This window comes from Microtus oregoni, unplaced genomic scaffold (assembly GCF_018167655.1).
Source record: "Microtus oregoni isolate MIOR12 unplaced genomic scaffold, Mior012 000004F_ref0000308, whole genome shotgun sequence".
Classification (NCBI taxonomy): domain Eukaryota; kingdom Metazoa; phylum Chordata; class Mammalia; order Rodentia; family Cricetidae; genus Microtus; species Microtus oregoni.
The window spans coordinates 17,017,556-17,035,673 of record NW_024543063.1 but is presented as its reverse complement, the minus strand read 5'-3'; the positions used below and the strand labels follow the sequence as shown (position 1 = coordinate 17,035,673).

The 18,118-nt window shown below is 46.9% G+C and overlaps 1 protein-coding gene across 2 annotated transcripts in view; it reads left to right on the top strand.

Moving 5' to 3' along the window:
* The first annotated feature begins 2,442 nt into the window (after positions 1 to 2,442).
* Epha4 (EPH receptor A4) overlaps positions 2,443 to 18,118 on the top strand; it is a 145,736-nt gene continuing 130,060 nt past the window's right edge. For both annotated transcript variants that reach the window (XM_041649623.1, XM_041649624.1), the window contains exons 1-3: positions 2,443 to 2,651; positions 5,867 to 5,934; positions 10,147 to 10,810. In XM_041649623.1, the coding sequence (XP_041505557.1) occupies positions 2,561 to 2,651; positions 5,867 to 5,934; positions 10,147 to 10,810 (823 nt within the window). In that variant the 5' untranslated portion in view covers positions 2,443 to 2,560. The remainder of the gene's footprint in view (positions 2,652 to 5,866; positions 5,935 to 10,146; positions 10,811 to 18,118) is intronic.

The window sequence follows — 18,118 nt, the reverse complement described above, 5'->3', positions numbered from 1 at the left end:
CTTTTTTCCCCAGTTAGCTGTAGTTTCTTGGTTCTCCTAGCAGCTGGGTTGCTGTGGATGCCTGAAAAAAAGGGGGGGAAGCAGGGGAAAGAACTGTGTCCTCACTTAAGCTGGCTTGCTTTTTCAGGCTTCTGCAGAGGGAAAAGACCGTTAATATGCAGTGAACACATAGGGTGGGGTGCATGTTCTGGAAATGTTACTGCTTTCAACCAGACAGGCAGGTAGTTGTCTATTTCGACTATAGATAATATACAGTACTCGCTCTCCTGCCGAGACACAACCGACATCTATTGTTTAAAAATGTTTTCTAAGAATTTGAGTTGCTCTTTTCCCGTTTGAATCTGTCTGCCAAATGGCAAGAACCTATATCTTTATTTTTATTTATTTATTTATTTTTCTGTAAGACGCAGAAAGACACATAAAAGAATCGAGATTTTCTTAGGGGGATTTAGCGCGGTTGTTTTTAATAATTCATACACACACATATATTCCCGTGTGCATAGTTTCCCCGCCCCCGCTTCACTGATGTGAAATCAGTAGTTACAACAACAGAAAGCTACTTCCCCTGTGGGTGAAATTCCAATAGGTTTTTCGCTGCAGATGCCAAATGCCAGGAGCCTTATGCCCTGTCCCTCTGGGCCACCAACTCAGCTACTGCCCATGGCCTTTCCAAGCGCTCTCGCCTTCGGTAAAACAAAAGTTGTAATTACCCGGGTCTGAGTTTGCAAGCACAGGTCTTGAGCCCTGGAAGGGAAACACGATCGGTTCTCCACGACAATAACCAGAAAGTGCCTGAAGCCACGCTCGATTTGCTCTTGGCTCCACACCTTGCCATGCCCTTAGGATTTTTACTTCAGACTCCCATTTGAGGGACAAGCTACTCATGCAATCCGTCGAATGTCGAGTGCGAAATTTCTCCACGAAACGTCTTTCGAGTCCATCTTTCGTGGTCTAGGCGGAGGGAGACGCGACAGGACTTCCCACACCGTAGTATGGCAGGATCTGGGCAGGTGGATAAATAAATTACTAGCCGGGTTTGGACCAGCTGTCTGGCCGCCTCTGCGTCTTTGTCCTTTCTGCCTTGCTCAGGGCCCGCGCGCTCCTGCATCTGGCCGGCAGGTGGCGCGATTGGTTCACGTAGAGCTTCTGTCCCACGGTTTGCAAGGTTCCTCCACCTCCTGACATCGCTTTTCGCTTTTCGGCTGAGACCCAGACTTGCAGGAGGAAAACCCGGCCGGGAAGGGAGCCAAAGGAGGGGCGGCTTGAGGGGAGCAAGGGAGGCGCGCCTTTTGGAATCCCAACCCTCAAAACGCCTGGGGACCAGCCACCCAGTTGCTCGTCACCAGGTAGCTCTCTGAGCTGCTGTCTCCGGTTGGCGCTCAAGTGGCTTCTCCCGTGGACTGAGCATCTGAGGAACGACCGCGGTCGGAGGGTGCCTGCGTCCCTGAAAGGTCGACGGTTGGCACCCAGGACAACCCGGGGTTGTGGGGCAAGTTTCTGCGTGAAGTTCCTCTCACCTTAGTCTCCTGGGAGACTGTCCCCATTGCACCGGGAGACGTCGGAGCTCAGCTGCGGTGACTGCTCAGGCAGCTTGCGACCCTCCTCAGTCTACCCGTCTGTGCAGCAGGTGTCCGCACTCTTACACCCTTCCCGTCTACACCTAGGTGTCCCAGAATGGCTAGACCTGGTCCCAGGGACTCTCCCTGGAAACTGCACAGTGGGTTCCTGGGCCGTCGCGGGGTGATTTTAGTCTGCATAGTCCGGTTCTGGGCTCGGTCTATGTGAACACCCGAATCCGGACAGGAGGCACTTTCCGACGACAGAAAGACTGGGGACAGTGGCTGCGCCTTGCTGCTGAAGAAACACTGGAGACGACTAGGTCCCTTTGGCTGGGTAACTAAGAAGGGAACGAGTAACGGGCTACGAAAGACCCCCTACCCCAAAGCGTTTCCCAGGGAGGAGCGCGGTAAAGACACACAACCAGGGATTGAGGCAGAGGGTAGCTGTGGCGGCGTGCGACAGAGAGAGCCCGAACTGGGCTGGGGCGGTCGGGACAGCGACCCGACGACCTCAGCAAGGGGCAAGAGCCAAGGTGCAGGTCAACTTCAGACTTATTTCATCTCAACGGGAGGCTTTTCAAGCCCTCACACCGCCTAACTAGTGGGGGAAGGCTACCAACATTTTCTGGCCTTCCCCACCGTCCGCTCAGTCTCTCGAAGTTCCCTCTGTCGTCCAGGGGATCGAGCCCCGAGGCGTCGGAAGACAAGGCCCGCGGACTCCCGCCAGGGCAGAGACCCTCCGCGGCTGCGGTTCCAGCCTCCGGAGACCTTGCGCCCTGCGGAGGCTGGAGGGGGCGGGACCCGGGGCGGGCTCTGAGCTGTGGGGGCGGGGCCGAGGCGTCTTCTTTGCACTACCATTGGTCGCGAGCTCCGGACTGGCGGGCCTACGTCACAGCCCGGGCCCACCCTCTTGGCAATGTCTTCAGACTGCTGCACTCCTAACTTAAGCATTTATTCCACTGGGATAGAAGCGGCAGGAGCAGCGTTGGCACTGGCGAACCATGGCTGGGATTTTCTATTTCGTCCTCTTTTCGTTTCTCTTTGGGATTTGCGACGCTGTCACCGGTTCTAGGGTATACCCCGCGAATGAAGGTAAGAGCCAGGCAGCCCTTGTGAGGTCGGGCACCCGGAGTGGGTGATTAGCTGATGAATGGTCTTCGCGAGCTCTGAGCCAGTTAGCATGGGGGGGGGGGGGGGGAGCGCGGCGTGAGGCTTGCATCCCCACTCCGGAGAAAGGTGTCGGACAGAGGGGGATCTCGAAGGGGAAACAGAGGACGGTCAGGCAGCCTGAATTGAGTGGACGACCGATGTAAGCTGCCGCTCTACCCAAGTTTGTAGCGAAAGGCCAAAGTTTATCTGCATTCGCCTGCAGGGCCGGCTCCAGGCGCCCGGAGGGGATACACAGGGCTAACACCAGGATTTGAAAACAAAACAAAACAAAAAAAAAAAAACAAGACAAAAAAAAAAAAAAACCGTGTGCACCGAGTCCTCCCCTTCAGCAGCCCAGGCTAGAGGGAAAACGCAGCCGCGGAGTGCAGTGAAGGCTTAGCGCGCCCGGTCTCTTGTCCAAGCCTTGCGAGCCCGGGTTTCTGTAAAGTTTTCCCAGCGCTGCGCTTCCCGGGACCCGGCTGCCCGGTCTCCGCAGCGCAGCGGTGGTGGCGCCGCTTGTCGGGCGCCGGTGACCTGATTTCCAGCCCTGGGCCTCAGACACCTTTTTCTCCATCGGGCCGCTCACCCTGGATGTTGCAATCTCCGGCCTACCTCTCCCCTACCCCAGATCCTTAGATCATCCTGTAAATCTAGGGTACCAGCCAGCGAGTTAAATACGGCCCACTTTAAGCTTCTCTCTCTGGAATGGGGCACTGGACTAGTCTAGGAAGGACGTGCATGACGGACGGGACCCTTTTGGTTGTTGTTTTCTGTTTGTCTATTGGGGCGTGCTGGAGGGGATTGTTAGTCTCTTTTTCTGTCCGAGGTGAGAGAGAGGTAGTGACCATTAGTTTCTGATGGGCACAGAGGGAGGAGAGGGCTCCCTTCTCTGTCTCTCTGTCTGTCTCTCTGTCTGTCTGTCTGTCTGTCTGTCTCTCTCGTGTGTTTGTGTGTGTGTGTGTGTGTGTGTGTGTGCAAATGTGTACCTGGCGCGGATGCCTGCATAGATCTGGACGATTTGTGCCGGGTACCGCGGGTGCACACAGTGTGTGAACGTGGTCTCCGGCCTATGTCCGTGCCCAAACCTGTGTACTTGAGCTGTACGTCTGCCTCATCGATTCTTCCAACTCGCTACAAACATCCCTCCATCTATCATCTTTCCATCCATCTATCCATCCTCCGTCTCCCCAGGCATCTGTCCATCTTTCTATTCCTGTGCAATCCACTATCATTTTTTCTGTTCCGAAGGAGGGAGCCAAAAACCAACTTAGGCTTGGCTACTAGTCAGAGGGTACCCGGGAGCTCTCCTGGTGGAGGCTTGGAGACTGTCATACACCTGCCCACAGACACTGCTGGGACGGAGGTGGGGGCGGTGGGGGTAGGAGGGTCATCTCTCCCGTCTCCATCCCCCCCTCACTCCTTGGTTTGTGGCTTCGCATTAGCAACTCAGCAGCGGCCTTCGCTCAGTCCCTGGGGCTTTTCATCTGAGCGGAACCGCATTCCTCGTGTTCTTTTGGCCACTTACTTCACACACTTGTTAAGTGCCTCCTGAGACCTCTCTCGCCTCAGACGTGGGGATAGTTAGGGTTAGGGTTCACCTTACCTTTATTCTCCCCCCTCCCCTTTTTTTTTCTTTTGGGAAGCAAGACTGGGCACCCTAGACAAAAAGGTGCTAGATGGAACCGTAGGCTATGTTGAAAGAAGTGGAGGAGAGCTGCACCCCCTTGCCCCTCCTTCCCTTAAAAATTAATTCATTTTGTTGCTTTTTATTCCTGTCACGTTTCCTTTTCTCCCTTTTACCCTCCCTTTCTACTCCCTCCCTTTTTTGTAAATTGGGTCTTATTGTTCCCTTTGTGTCCCTAATCCACCTTACATAAATCCAAGTGGATGTAGCGGCCTTTTCTCTAGGGATCGGGAAGAGAGGAGGGAGCACAACTCCAGCCCGGAGCGACCCGGGGAAGGCTCTACATGTTAAAATAATTAATAGACCCTAGGAATACAGAACCTTTCGGGGAGCTAGGGCCAAGGAGCTGGTTCGAACTTCCTAGATTTGAGGGGTAAAATGGGAGGAAGTGGGCAGAATTCCACGTTTTAGGGGTTAGACTGAGAGTTGGGGTACTGGGCCGCAAGGACAGAGGCCTCTCATTCCCACCCCTCCCCCAGTCTGAAGAGCCAGCCTCCCTGATCAAATTAATTACCCAAGGGTCCCTTTTAGACGGGCCTTTCGACCCCAGGCCTGAAGATCTTGGTGGGAAAGGCAACGTGGATAGGTCTTGAATTCATTGCCTCTTTTTCAATGTCGTCGGCACCCAGAGCCTTATCTTGCCCCCGATGAGGGTATCACAGCTCTGGAGGCGTCTTCTCCGTCTTCTCCCTTCCCCCTAGCTTGGAGGCCCGCTGTTAGGTGTAGCGCGAGCATACTAAATCCATTAGGCAGCACTCCATACCTAAAATTCAAACCAGCCATTTCCTGGGGCTGGAGGGCTCATCTCGATTGTCCTCCAAAGGACCTAGGAAAAAGAGGACACTTCCACACATTTGCATTTTAACCCCACCCGTCCAGCATTCTCTCTTTCTGGAACTTTGATATTTAAAAAAGCAGCGGATGCTATATCTAGGGCCTATTTAGTTGATGGGGGGTGATTGGGGGAGAGTGGGGAGGAGAGCCTTTTCCATGACCCTTTGGGTCCTCTGATAGCATTCACTTGGGGGTCTGTCACCACTGCTGGTGAGTTATGTGGTCATCTGAGGCTTGCAAAAACAAATACATCTAGTAGATAGCAGACAAAGATGAATGCAGATCTGCTCTCTGGTGTTGCTGTCCTACATTGATATATTTATTTTGTTTGAATTGTGCTTGAGATGCCCTATTCATCCTTTCTAGAAAAAAAAATGAATCAATCGGGTCCTGGGATGGAATTTTAAATGCTAAGCAAGTTAAATAAATAAGAACCTGCAGGTTTGAAGAGAGGAGAAGACCACTGAGGAGTGATTATTTACATAAGTGAGACCGAGTTTGAGTTTTGATCAGCTTGGATATGTGCACCCTCAACACATATGGAAACGCTCAGGCAAATGGTTTTTGTATTATTGGCTTTTTTGCAATTGGAAATTAATCTATTTTCCTTTGTGTTTTTTATGCTTTTTTTTTCTTGCAGTTACCTTATTGGATTCCAGATCTGTTCAGGGAGAGCTTGGGTGGATAGCCAGCCCTCTGGAAGGAGGGGTAAGTTCTGAGGCCCTCTCTGGTCAAGAAGGGGGAAAGGAGTGATTAGCCACTTTCTGAGAGGCTAATGGCTTGATTCTGGGTGATTGTGGTGAGGGGGTCAGATTTCCGCTGTGGCCTATGAAGTGAATTACGCTTTGTTGGAGAAATCCAATACTCCCTTCGGATAGCTCTGTCATGGAAGAGCTAGAAACCAAAAGGGCAGAAAGGGGCTTCAAAATTAGGAGATTGGTGGAGGTATAGACTTAGATGCCTATTTAAAACTGAAATACCGACAAGAAATACGATCTGGGGACCAAATTAGAATTTATGCCTATTACTCTGGTGGTCATGGAGTCCTGGCGGGGTTAATTTTAGAGCAATTGTTCCGCTTCCAGATGAAGAGGGAGAGTAAGAAAGACAGCAGAAAGAAAACATCTCCAATTCAACCCACCCAAGCAGTGGGGAGGCTGGTTTCCTTACCTTATGGTCATAACCTTAAGTCCGCTGCTGGTTGAGGAAGCTTGAGCCAGAGGCCTTGTAAATCAAGAGACCTTCCAGGCTTTGGGCATTAAATCGAAAAAGCTTAAGCATTTGGAATCTGGCTCACTGCAAACCAGGGATGCTTGATTATAAAATACAAGAGTGCATGCCTCCTTTCAGCTAGGAAGGGTGCAGAACTCCCCATGACCATCTCCAGGATAAGATTTACTCCCTTCAGCAGCCACATCCTTCCATCCCCCCTGAGTAGCAAATGAATCCGTTATGGGAACAAGTCTGACTGGGGCCGAATTGAAATAACTTTACATCCGAGCCTTACATGCATGATAGTTTATGACTGAGTCAATTGATCAAAAACAACGAGAAGCAAAGATTAGAAGTCTTGCAAAGCAAACGTTGTGATCCCAGCCAGCACCCGAGAGTTAAATAAAGAACTGACAAAGAACCAAAAGGATTCATAGATACGATCATATAATATGTATTTCCAAACTTCAGAATGGGCAATTAAATAGTCGTTAAAAGGGAAAGCAGAATCAAAGCAGGGCCTATAAATAAAATGGAGTCAACCTTGCTTTCCCGTTTTTCTTTCTGAATTTGACTGTCTGCTGTAGACTTGGTCTCTGATGGAAAATTCCATTTTGTCTCCCAAACCATGAAAAAAAATCTAGGAGAGAAAGTGATTGGCAGGCTTCTGGGTAGGGCAGACAGGCTGTAGTCAGTGCTGATTGCAGGCAACGGCCCTCATCCTTTGAATGGGAAGAAAGGTACAGCTTTATCTTGCTGGGAGTCAGACTCAGTGTCAATCCTAGACTCTGGGCTGGTCATTGGTCAGGGGAAGTTTTCCTGGGAGTTTCACAACCTGGGTTAGAGTGTGTATGACAACTGCTGGCCAACAAAACCAAGGACAAAGGGTCTGTGTTTGCTAAAATGTGTAAGAAGCCTCTTTTCTCTTTCTCCCTGCCCCAAGCACGAAGAGAGAACACAGCTAAGGTCTTTTGGAATCTAACTTGTTTCACTAAATATATACTTGGCCTATGTAAAACCAAGGAGTCTAGTCTATGCTCCGTTTGCTCTCTAGGAAACTTCCATTGCGATTTAGTATGCAGACGTCTTTTTTATCCCTGTCCTCTGTAGGGTTTCTGAAAGAGTCCTTGATCACGTATTTTAGACTCTGACTTCTTTTAGATGCTTTGAAGTCTGTTTTTTTAAAAAATGCATAACTTACTGTGTACGGCCCAGAACTTTCTATGGACTCTAGTAGGTAGCTTTTTCTCCATTATTACGCTCTGAATAACATTTCAGCTGTTATCATAAGAGGTCAGACATGAAATTTTGTGAACGTACATCAAAATTAGCCTTTCTGTAGGAACAAGGGAGGGAAAATGTCTCGGTTTTCTTTCTATATGCATATTCTATATGCAGAATATAGGTTTAGCTGACTGTAAACATGTGTATATGTCTGTGACGTGAAAGCATATTGGGCAGGAAGGTCATCAATGAGCAAAAAGAGGGGCAGCAGAAGTTGAAAAGGAGCAAGGGATAGTGGTACATATGTACATACATGTCAGAATAAAACCCTTTATTTTATACACTAACTAAAAACTTAACTTACAAATCATCCAAAAACATAGCTGCGGTCAAGAAAACTCTCAAAATTTTAAGTCCAATTGAAATAGTTTTGAGGTTTAGAATGAAAGGAAAGTCTGGGGATCCATTAATGGTTGTCTTGGGAAAGTCGTTTCAAGCTGAGGGTGGAAACATGGAGTCTCCTTGCTTGTTCAGGACTCTCTCCTTGCCGATAGAGTGCTTCCCCATCTCTGTTGGAAACAGAAATGTTGTCTAATAATGGCACTTACTTGCAACATATTATTTTAAAAATAAAAGAAACCTGACTTGCCAATACCACCACCACCCCTCCAAGTAACATGGATGGAGTCAGAGAAGCCTCCCTGTCCCAGAGGAGGAACAGGGGAATGGTGGAGACAGGTGAAGGCTGGCTGTGACTGGCAGCCTACAACAGGGCACTCCTTTCTTTCTGACTGAGCCCATTTCAAGAGGTGTGCTGAGATGCTAATGCTGGTGATTACGAAACAGGCAACTAAGGGAGGATTCAGGTCTGCTATGGGGCAAGAATCAGTGTCTTCACCACAGTTCAGGATAGACGGTCCCCTGACCTGAATTACCCTCAGGGGGCTCTAAAGAGACCATTGCTTTCATTTATATTAATAAACAGGCTTTTCTTGTTTATCTTTGTTCTGAGATGAGGGACTTACTGAGTAGGTGTTTTTGGTGGAGAATCTAATTTTTAGGTTTACATGAATTTCCCCCAAATAAGTAAATGCTTGCCTATATATTAAAAATTAATCACCACAGGGTACTTACCTCTTCAGTTCCAGCTTTTACAGCAGGCATAGAGGAATCAGATACATAATTTTGTGTATTATGGCCCTTCATAAAGCAGCATTTCCATCCACTAATAATTTTCAGTGCAAGGATGGGAACCTGTTGAAAGAACGATTAAGATTCTGTGGATCTCCTCAGACTGAGTGAATGTGCTATTGTGGAATACAAAGTTTCAAAACTCTTTTTCCTTCTAACTATATTCCTGTTAGATACTTAAGCTGATCTATGCCAGATCTATATCAACCCTGCATTATTTGAAATGTTAATGAAGGATTGGAGGCTGTCTAGCAGTTGAGAAGGAGCCAGGGGTCAGGTGTGACCCAAAATGCCTTTCCCATTTTAGGATTAGCTTTAAAAACCCCAGGGGGGTGAGGTTATCACTCTACTCAAAATGAATCTCTCAGGATGGCGGCGAGTGGCCACCATTCAGATCCATGTGTTAGGAAGTAGAGGGCAAAGCAAACAGCCCGGCCCCCCTTTGGATTTTTCTTGCTTGGGCCTTCAGTCATAAATATCACTTACTATTTTAATTTTCCCTGACTGTGACTAACCGGAAGCGAAGCACTCATTCATTCACTCTTGTTTACTTGTGTGTCTCTGTTTTAAAAATAAGGACGTGCGCATACACTGTAACTCAATGCGGGCTCTCAATAGTTTTCTATTCCTGTGATAGTGTGTCTCTGAGAGTCAGCCAGGAAATGTACTGTCTCCTAAGGCTGCTGAAACAAGGTGGGATATTCCTTTTTTCCTTTAAATACTAGGCATGATGAGAGAGAGAGAGAGAGAGAGAGAGAGAGAGAGAGAGAGAGAGAGAATAATTTCAAAAAAAAGTATTAAAAAGCAAAGTTCTGACAGGAACGTGGCTAATTACTCTTGTCTTCCTTTGGCAAGCTCAACACTTCCTGCCCTTAATTTTCAGGTTTCTGTTTGGTGGTTGAAACAAATACACATACAGGTTTGTTTCATTCATGAGTAAATGTGTGAGCCGTTGCCACCTGAACTTGTAGCTCTTGTAATAGGTGACTTTGAGGTTGCTGGACCACCACAAGAACTGCTGAGAACACGCAAGCACTGTGTCTACTCTTGCCTTTGATTTTAGGTGGAAAGGGAAAACAGTGTGGGGGAATAGGGGGAGGTTGCAGCAAGGTGGAGGGATTTTTCTCAAGGAAATGGCAAGAGAGCCCATAATAGCCCATAAGATACTTTTTTCTGGGGGCACGGTTACATAGTAATTTTCTCCATGATTGGAAGGATAGCTGTGAAATGGACTTGATGAATCGTTGTCTGATGAAACTTTCTCATTGATACATTCTCTTTGGATCTTTGCAGTGGGAGGAAGTGAGCATTATGGATGAGAAAAATACACCGATCCGAACCTACCAGGTGTGCAATGTGATGGAAGCCAGCCAGAATAACTGGCTGCGAACTGATTGGATCACCCGAGAAGGGGCGCAGAGGGTGTACATTGAGATTAAGTTCACGCTGAGGGACTGCAACAGTCTTCCGGGCGTCATGGGGACTTGCAAGGAGACATTTAACCTGTACTACTACGAGTCAGACAACGACAAGGAACGCTTCATCAGAGAGAGCCAGTTTGGCAAGATTGATACCATCGCGGCTGATGAGAGCTTCACGCAGGTGGACATTGGTGACCGAATCATGAAGCTCAACACTGAGATCCGGGATGTAGGGCCACTGAGCAAGAAGGGCTTTTACCTGGCCTTTCAGGATGTGGGGGCTTGCATTGCCCTGGTCTCCGTCCGTGTGTTCTACAAGAAGTGTCCACTCACTGTTCGAAACCTAGCGCAGTTTCCTGATACCATCACGGGGGCTGATACCTCCTCCCTGGTGGAAGTTCGAGGCTCCTGTGTCAACAACTCTGAAGAGAAGGATGTGCCAAAAATGTACTGCGGGGCAGATGGCGAATGGCTGGTACCCATTGGCAACTGCTTGTGCAATGCTGGGCATGAGGAGCAGAATGGCGAATGCCAAGGTAAGAACAGCCATACTGTACTTTTCATTAGGGCTTAGCGCACGTAATTAAATCAGAGATGAGACTGAATGGAGTAAAGCCAGTAATTAGCAGCCCCCGTGGGATGTGCTGGGACAGAGGGATCTAATGAGTCAGTGCTGCAGCTCCAGGTGGCAAGGCTAAGACATTTCTAATACTGAGAAAACAAACGATGCTGCTCTAATCAGCAGAAGGCCAGGCACATTTTGCTAACAGGCCCTTAGATCCCAGCCGGCTTGATGCCCCTTCTGAAATGTAAATGAACAAGTGAGGAACTGGGCTTGATTGAGCCCTGCTTAAAGAGGGTGGACACATTTTTTTTTGAGCCTTAGTTTGCTGGCTTGGTAAAAGTGATAGAGTGTGTATGAGCAGGAAGGAGTTAAACGGGAAAGGGACATTGACTCACCCTGTGCCCTCCCACTGGCTACGATTATAGAGAGCCCTTTCATTTCTTCCTGCCTCACGGACCCTTGGAGAAGTCCAACAAGTGAAGAAGGAGATGCTTCAAGGGCCTCTGTTCCACCTAACACCCCTTGAAGGGTTCCTAAGCAAAATTAATCTTGACAAAAGACCTCTTCATTTCTTTGAGGAGGTCATAATACAGTTAGAAAGAGTCTCTTTATTTGATCTGTGGTCAGGGACAATAAGAGTAAATTGCAATCCGTTCTCGTTATTGGGCTTTTGAAAAAGGATATTTTTATTGTGATTAATTTTTATCATATCACTAAGGTGATTTAAAAAAAAAAAAAAACCTGTCTCACCCAAGTTCAGAGTCGGCCTTTCCATTCTTGACTTCGTCTGTCTGTCAGAGCAAGTCTGGCTTCTCACCAACTCTGCAGTGGAGTCGCGGAGAAGAGCCCACATTTATTGGGCTTGCTTATACCATGGATTAAGGTGTCAAAACAAGCCAGTCATCCCAAGTCTTCTGTCTTGATGGTCATCCACAGTCTGCTGCTGCCCTCTCTGTCATGGCCATTGCTACACGGTGGTCAGTGTCACTGTGTCTCCGGGTTGCAGCTATAGGACAGATCAGATGAGCCGTTTCTATCAGTCATAGCCTCAGGTTCATCTGACTTGGTGATTAAAGAGCCCAAAGTAAATGACTGCCAAACGATTTGTCTGGCATCTCAAGCATCCTAATGACAGGGTGGGATCAAGTGTAAGACATTCCACTCGCCAGCTCAGGAGGCCGTGGTCGTCACCTCCAGAAAAGCACGTTGCTGGTCATTCCGGTGTCCTCTGGTTATATGCTTTCCCTTTCAAGGTGTTTACACTTTTCCCAGGGGCCTTCACTGCTTTGCCATAGTTTTACTTCTAGGAGTGGCTGTCTGTGGATGTCAGTAAAACAAGATAAAGATGGATCAGCTTATTTTCGGAGCTAGGAGCTAAAGCGTTGACTTGAAAATTTGCAAATTAAGAGTGGAAAGTTTTCTGAAAAGATGAGCCCATGCTGTTTGGTTTGCTTTGGACGTGGGAACTGTGTGGTAAGCTGACTGAGGAGAAACTCTGAAGGGTATCTATCCTGCCACTATTTGCATGAGAAAAGAAGTGTGTGCCCTATTCGTGGGGAAGGAACAGCAGCCATAGCGGACAGTCAATGCCCAGGATAGTGATACACTATGGTTTTCTAGAAAAGATGCTTCTGCCCTTTTGAGTTTGGTAAAATAGGACTTTCACATCTTGCAGAGATCCGTGTGTGTGGTTGTTACTGTTTTCTTCCTCTATCCCCTGCTAACATGCTCCCTCTACTAGTCTTTTCTCATCTCTGACTGCCTGAACCTATTGACCTTCAGTTGTCATAGATCCTGGTAACTCATACATTGCTGCTCCTTGACACCTTCACAGTCCAAATTGGGGGGAAAGGAAAAAAAAGATGTGATGAAGAGAATGGAAAGGCAATTGAACGTTTTCATGGTTTGTTTTATGGAACGGGTGGCTTCGTCACATGATTCCTCGAAGGGGAGGAGCTAGACTCGGGGTGGGGGGGGCTGTCCATTTCTGAGCAAACTGAACAAAGGCAGTTTTAAATTTAATGAAAAGGGATGGCTGTTTGTTTGTTTGTTTTGGGGTGTGGGGGTGGTGTGACGAAGGCCAGAGAAGGATTTACAGTCTCTGCTCATCCAAATGAGATAGTCTTGAGGAACTGGAAGCAAAGGCTGTAGCCAGCCAATCCCAGAGATCCTCCTGTCTCCACCTACCGCAGGGCTGGGTTAACAGGCCTGTGGTGCTACACCTGGCTTTCCTATGTGGATCCTGAGGATTTCTCAATAGCTCCTTTTTGGGGTCACTTGAGAACAGGGTCTCAGACAAATCACGTGAGGCTGGCTTCAGATTTACTATGTAACTGAGAATGTCATTGATCATCTTGCCTCCACCTCCCAAATGTTTAGACATCTGTGTGTGTAGCACCACCCCCAGCAGCTGAGTTGTTTTTGAGAACTTAGTGTTTTCATGCAAGGTGGAGAGGGGGCTTTGTGTGTTAAATTTAATTATTGTTTGTTTGGTTTGGTTTTTGTTTTCAGTAAGTGGGTAACTCTCAAGGAGATTCTTCAAGCACAAAACTCAGTTTGTTTGTTTGTTTTGTTTCTGCTAAGCAAGAGTCTCTGGTAAATTTAAGAATGAAGGAAAAGCTTGAACAAAGGATTTCTTAAATTCTGAACTTGAGTGCGAACTCTAAAGAATGGCTCAACCACTGTAAAAACCCCCAGGAGTAAGTTGACTTTACTAGACCCACTGCACACAAGATAGGACAGACACGTGTGGTGACTAGGGAGCATCTCAGTTTGGCCATGTGACCTTGAACACATTTCCTAAACCCTACAAATCTTGCTCATCTACAGGACAGGGTGGGAGTGGTAGGGCTCTGGTTAACTCACCAACTTGCCAAAGGGTTGCACGCACGCAGTAAGAGGCACCTTGCAGACCACAAGCACTAAATTGGTCTTCCTGTTTCACATCTTCCTCACTTGCTCTTCTCAAGGTCAGAGCTTTTGACTTGGGTTAGAAGAAGTAAAGATCTGTCTCTTGGCCACTGTCTGCAGTCAAAGCTAAGGATGGGAGGCTCCTTATCTCCTCAATTACACTCCCTTTTCACAGCTTATACTGACAATCTTCTGTGAAGAGTGTCCCTCACCTCTTCACCTACCCCCAGCCCCCATCTCTATAGCAAAGAACTTTTCTCTGAATGAAAGACCTGTGATTCGGGGGTGGAACAAGAAGGGGAATGTAAAGAGAGCTTAAGGAGAAGCATAAAGGAGACCAAGGCAGCTCTTCACCGCTGTAGCAGCAGGGTCCTCCTCATTGTCTTTTCAATGAGTCCGCTGCAGCAGGACAAATAGGAGGACAGGTGAAAGGTCACCCACTTCCCCATCCATCTTCCTTGAGGTCTGAGAGGTCAGAGCGAAGATTGATTAAGATTTTAAATGTTTGACAAAGGCTCCTTGGGTGAAAATGGCCAGGGCGGGTGGGGGCCTGGGGTGTACTGTTGTCTTGAGTGTAACCCTGGTCATCCTCTCGAGTCCCCAAGGGACCTTGGTGACAGTGCTACACTTCCTCTTGCGGTTCTTCGAGCCAGCAGTCTATGCCGACGGGAGAGGATGCAGCCTGCCTGGAAGATGTCAAGAGTCTTGCTAGATGCTAGGCTGGCCAATGCAGCTCTGGACCGGACTAGCACATTCTAAAGCGATTTGGTTTGGTTTCACTAGGACAATGAAGAGTGTCAGCCCCTTTTCTGTCCTCAAGGAGAGTGACTGTGACCCAGTCAACCCAGGCTAAGGGATTCCATGCAGAGGATAACGAAAGTCACCCAGTTGGTTTCCCAGGGTTAGATCTGCAAGAAAAATCAAAATATAATGTGGTCTCTGTGTCAGTGTCTGGGGAGCAAAGACAGGTACACACGTACCTGACGGTGAGGGTGCAGTTCCCATTCGCTCAGACAACTGAGCAGAGTAAAAGACTTAAATGTTTTCAGAATCTTAATTTAAGGCTGAAATGAAAAGAGAGACCCAGATTTCCTCTTCAGGGGGTGCTAATAAACAGTGTTTTCAGAAAGTATGTGTAAAAAGATTCCTTAGTAAAAACGAAAGATTCTTTAAAAGGCAACGACATAGCAGTGATAATTAAGTTAGGAAGGAACTAGGCAGGAATCAACAATGCATTTGTTTTACGGGTCTGGGAGTATAGCTCATGGTAGAGCAATTGTGCAGGGCACAGGAGACCCTGGGCTTCAACCAACATGCTAGCAAACCGGTATGCAAACTCATGTGAATACCAACTATAAACTGATTGTCTGAGAACTATACTCTATCATTTCACACCTGTGTTCGTGCCAGCCTAAGGTCTTTAAAGACACCGTCCCTGTCAAACTCTTTCAAGAATGAATGATATAGAAACGACATGGCGGCTATGAAATTGAAATATTACAAATTTATCCTCTGCAAAGGAGAGCTATATCAAAAAAGAAAGATGACTGTGTTTGTCTGATATGTGATGAGGCTGTCACAGAAAGGAGCAGGGGACAGAAGGGTTTCAAATATAGCTCAGAGAGCCGCCCCTCCGTACCCTTTCATTTTTGAAATTTTTCTTTTTACCTTTGAATCGTGTCTGCAAGAATCAATGGCCTGACTCTCAGCTCTGAAGCATGTCTGATCACTCACAGACCTAATTCTTTATCTCAGAGGAGCAAGGTTTAATTATTGTCCCTTCGATACTCTTTAAAAAAAATGTTTTTTTTTTTTTTTTTCACTTCTTGTGTGACCAGGCTTCTGTGAGCAGGGGGTTGTGTGCTGCTCTCTATTTCGGGTTCAGCAAAGCGTCACCTGGGAATTATCGCAGTCAGGGATTTTTGAACGAGGTTGTTTGAGATTTGATGACTTATTTTATTCTAACTGAGCTTCCTTGTGCCTCTCAGAGGTGAATTAAGACGTCATTATTTTTATTAATACTTGAGCTGCGAGGGAAGGGGCTGATTAAGTGGTTCTGTGGCTGCAGGGTGCGAGCAAAATGTGGCCCCGGAACAACTCTCCACGCTCACGTCATTGAACTTCGCCACTTACTTTTTTTTCTCTTTTGCTTTTAGCTGATGAATTTAATATGAGCAAAGAATTGCATGCCTGTCAGAAAAGTTCCCAGTGCTGGATTGGGGAAAGTAAAACGGAGAAGTCTTTCACCCTCCACACACACAGAGGCTCTCAGGTTTCAGACTCACTCCAGCTCTGGGGTTACCTTCTTCACACTCTGACAGGTCCCTTTATTTATGCATTGAACAGATAGCAGCATCCTTTTCACTGTCCTCTTGTTTATTATAAAATGTGACTATCAGCTGGGTGTGGCGACGCAGGCCTTTAATCCCAGCACTCAGAAGGTATAGGCAGGTGAGGTGGATTTCTGAGTTCAAGATCAGCCTGTTCTAGCTAGGGCTACACAGAGAAGCCCTGTCTAAAAAAAGCAGGAAAGAAAAGAAAAAGAAAGAGTGACTATCATAAATATCATTTCATGTTAGGAGTGTAACTTTCTTCCATTATGTCAAATAAGATATTCATACTACAGTCTAGTATCTCAGATACTACTTTATGAGACAAGGTGGCTAACCCTAGCTGGCTTGGGACTCTATGTAGACCAGGCTAGCCACAAACTCATAAATATCCGTGTATTCTGCCTCCTGAGTACTGGTTCTAAATATGTGTGCCACCATGCCACGCTAATATTCTTATGCTGACACTTTAACTTGTAAGATGTTCTTGCGGTTTTTAGTTACAGACACTTGTGAACTGGGTTCTGTTAGTTTTCTGGTTTCCACTTGAACAAGGAAACGTAGTAAACCTCCTTGAGAGATCGTAAGTGGATGAGTGAAGCTCAGTCTATCTAAGCCACTGCCATGGTGACAACTGATGGAGCACAGGACATCTCATTAAATGTTCATGGACCGGATGAATAAGTAAACAAATGAGTAAGGAATTCTGGCCCAGGTCATATTCAGTAATTTATCTGGGGGAATTACATTTCATGGGGTTATCAGCATATGCCAAAATCTTGCCATGTGAATTTATGCGTCAGTATGTTCCTAGTATATGTGTTATTATTTCAGTAACACCTCTTTCTTTTTTAAAATTGAGACACATTTTTCATTTGTTTACAGTCGAAGCTATCTTTGATGCCTTCCACTGCCTGATTCTTCGCCTTAACCACTGTACTAACCACTCTGCAGCATTTGCCCCCCTCCATTATTTTCACAGACGTCTATCCATTGCCCGAGTGGTTGTTATGAACCTTAATTGGGTTGATTTGGTGCTCGGCACTAAGGGCCTCCATCAAGTACTCTGCACACCTAGAGACTCATCATAATTAAATTCAGGCATGCAAAGATGGGTGGAGCGCTGGTCTAAGACTTTGGAAGCTTCGTGAATTCCCTGTGCTAGGTCGTCGTGGAAGAGGGTGATCTTCAGCTCCTCATGTAAGGCGGTGTCAATATCTACCACACACCCAGTGCCTTCCCCAGCCGTGGCAGAGGGTGACGGATGACCCTGAGCCACCACCTCTGTGAGGCTCTGCAGTGGCGTGGGGGAAAGTTAGGTCTTAACTTTTTATCATGAATATCTCGCCAGAACATTGCACGCAGCTCGTGAAGTTAACACGGACCAATCATAATACAGTGATTCAAAAGTACTTCTAGAGTTGGAGAGTTGGGTAGAATTATTCATTTTTGCCACTTAACAAGAGACGTAATAAATTCACCTTCTTTACCCTCAAGGTCACATGTGTAAATTAGTGATACTCAAGCATATGCCATTTAGTACGACACATGCATGGGAGCATTGTGTATGTAGGGCTTGGCACCAATCATTGCATGGAAATACTTTTAAAAATTACTTTGTTGTTTTTATTCGTGTGTGTGTGTGTGTGTACGGGTGGCCGAGGGAGCCAGAAGAGTGTTTGACTCTCTCAGAGCTAGAGTCCCAGGTGGCTCTGAGCTGTTCAACATGGGGGCAGGGAACCTGAACTCATGTTCCCTGAAAGAAGAAGCTCTTAACTACTAATGTCTCCAATGTGTGGAAACCTTTCCTTTCATTTTTCTGGTGTCAGGGTTGATAAGGTTGATAAGTATGCTGTGCTTGCTCAGCTTCTGGACAACAATAGCATTTCTGTTAGGTCTCAGCATAGAGATTTGTTTGTTTGTTTATTTTTGAGAGGTTAGTGGTTACTTGTTCAGGAAAGAGCAATGGCATAGATCTTAGAGGTTACTATTGCTGTGATTGAGTCACCATGCCCAAAGCAAGCTGGGGAGGAAAGACT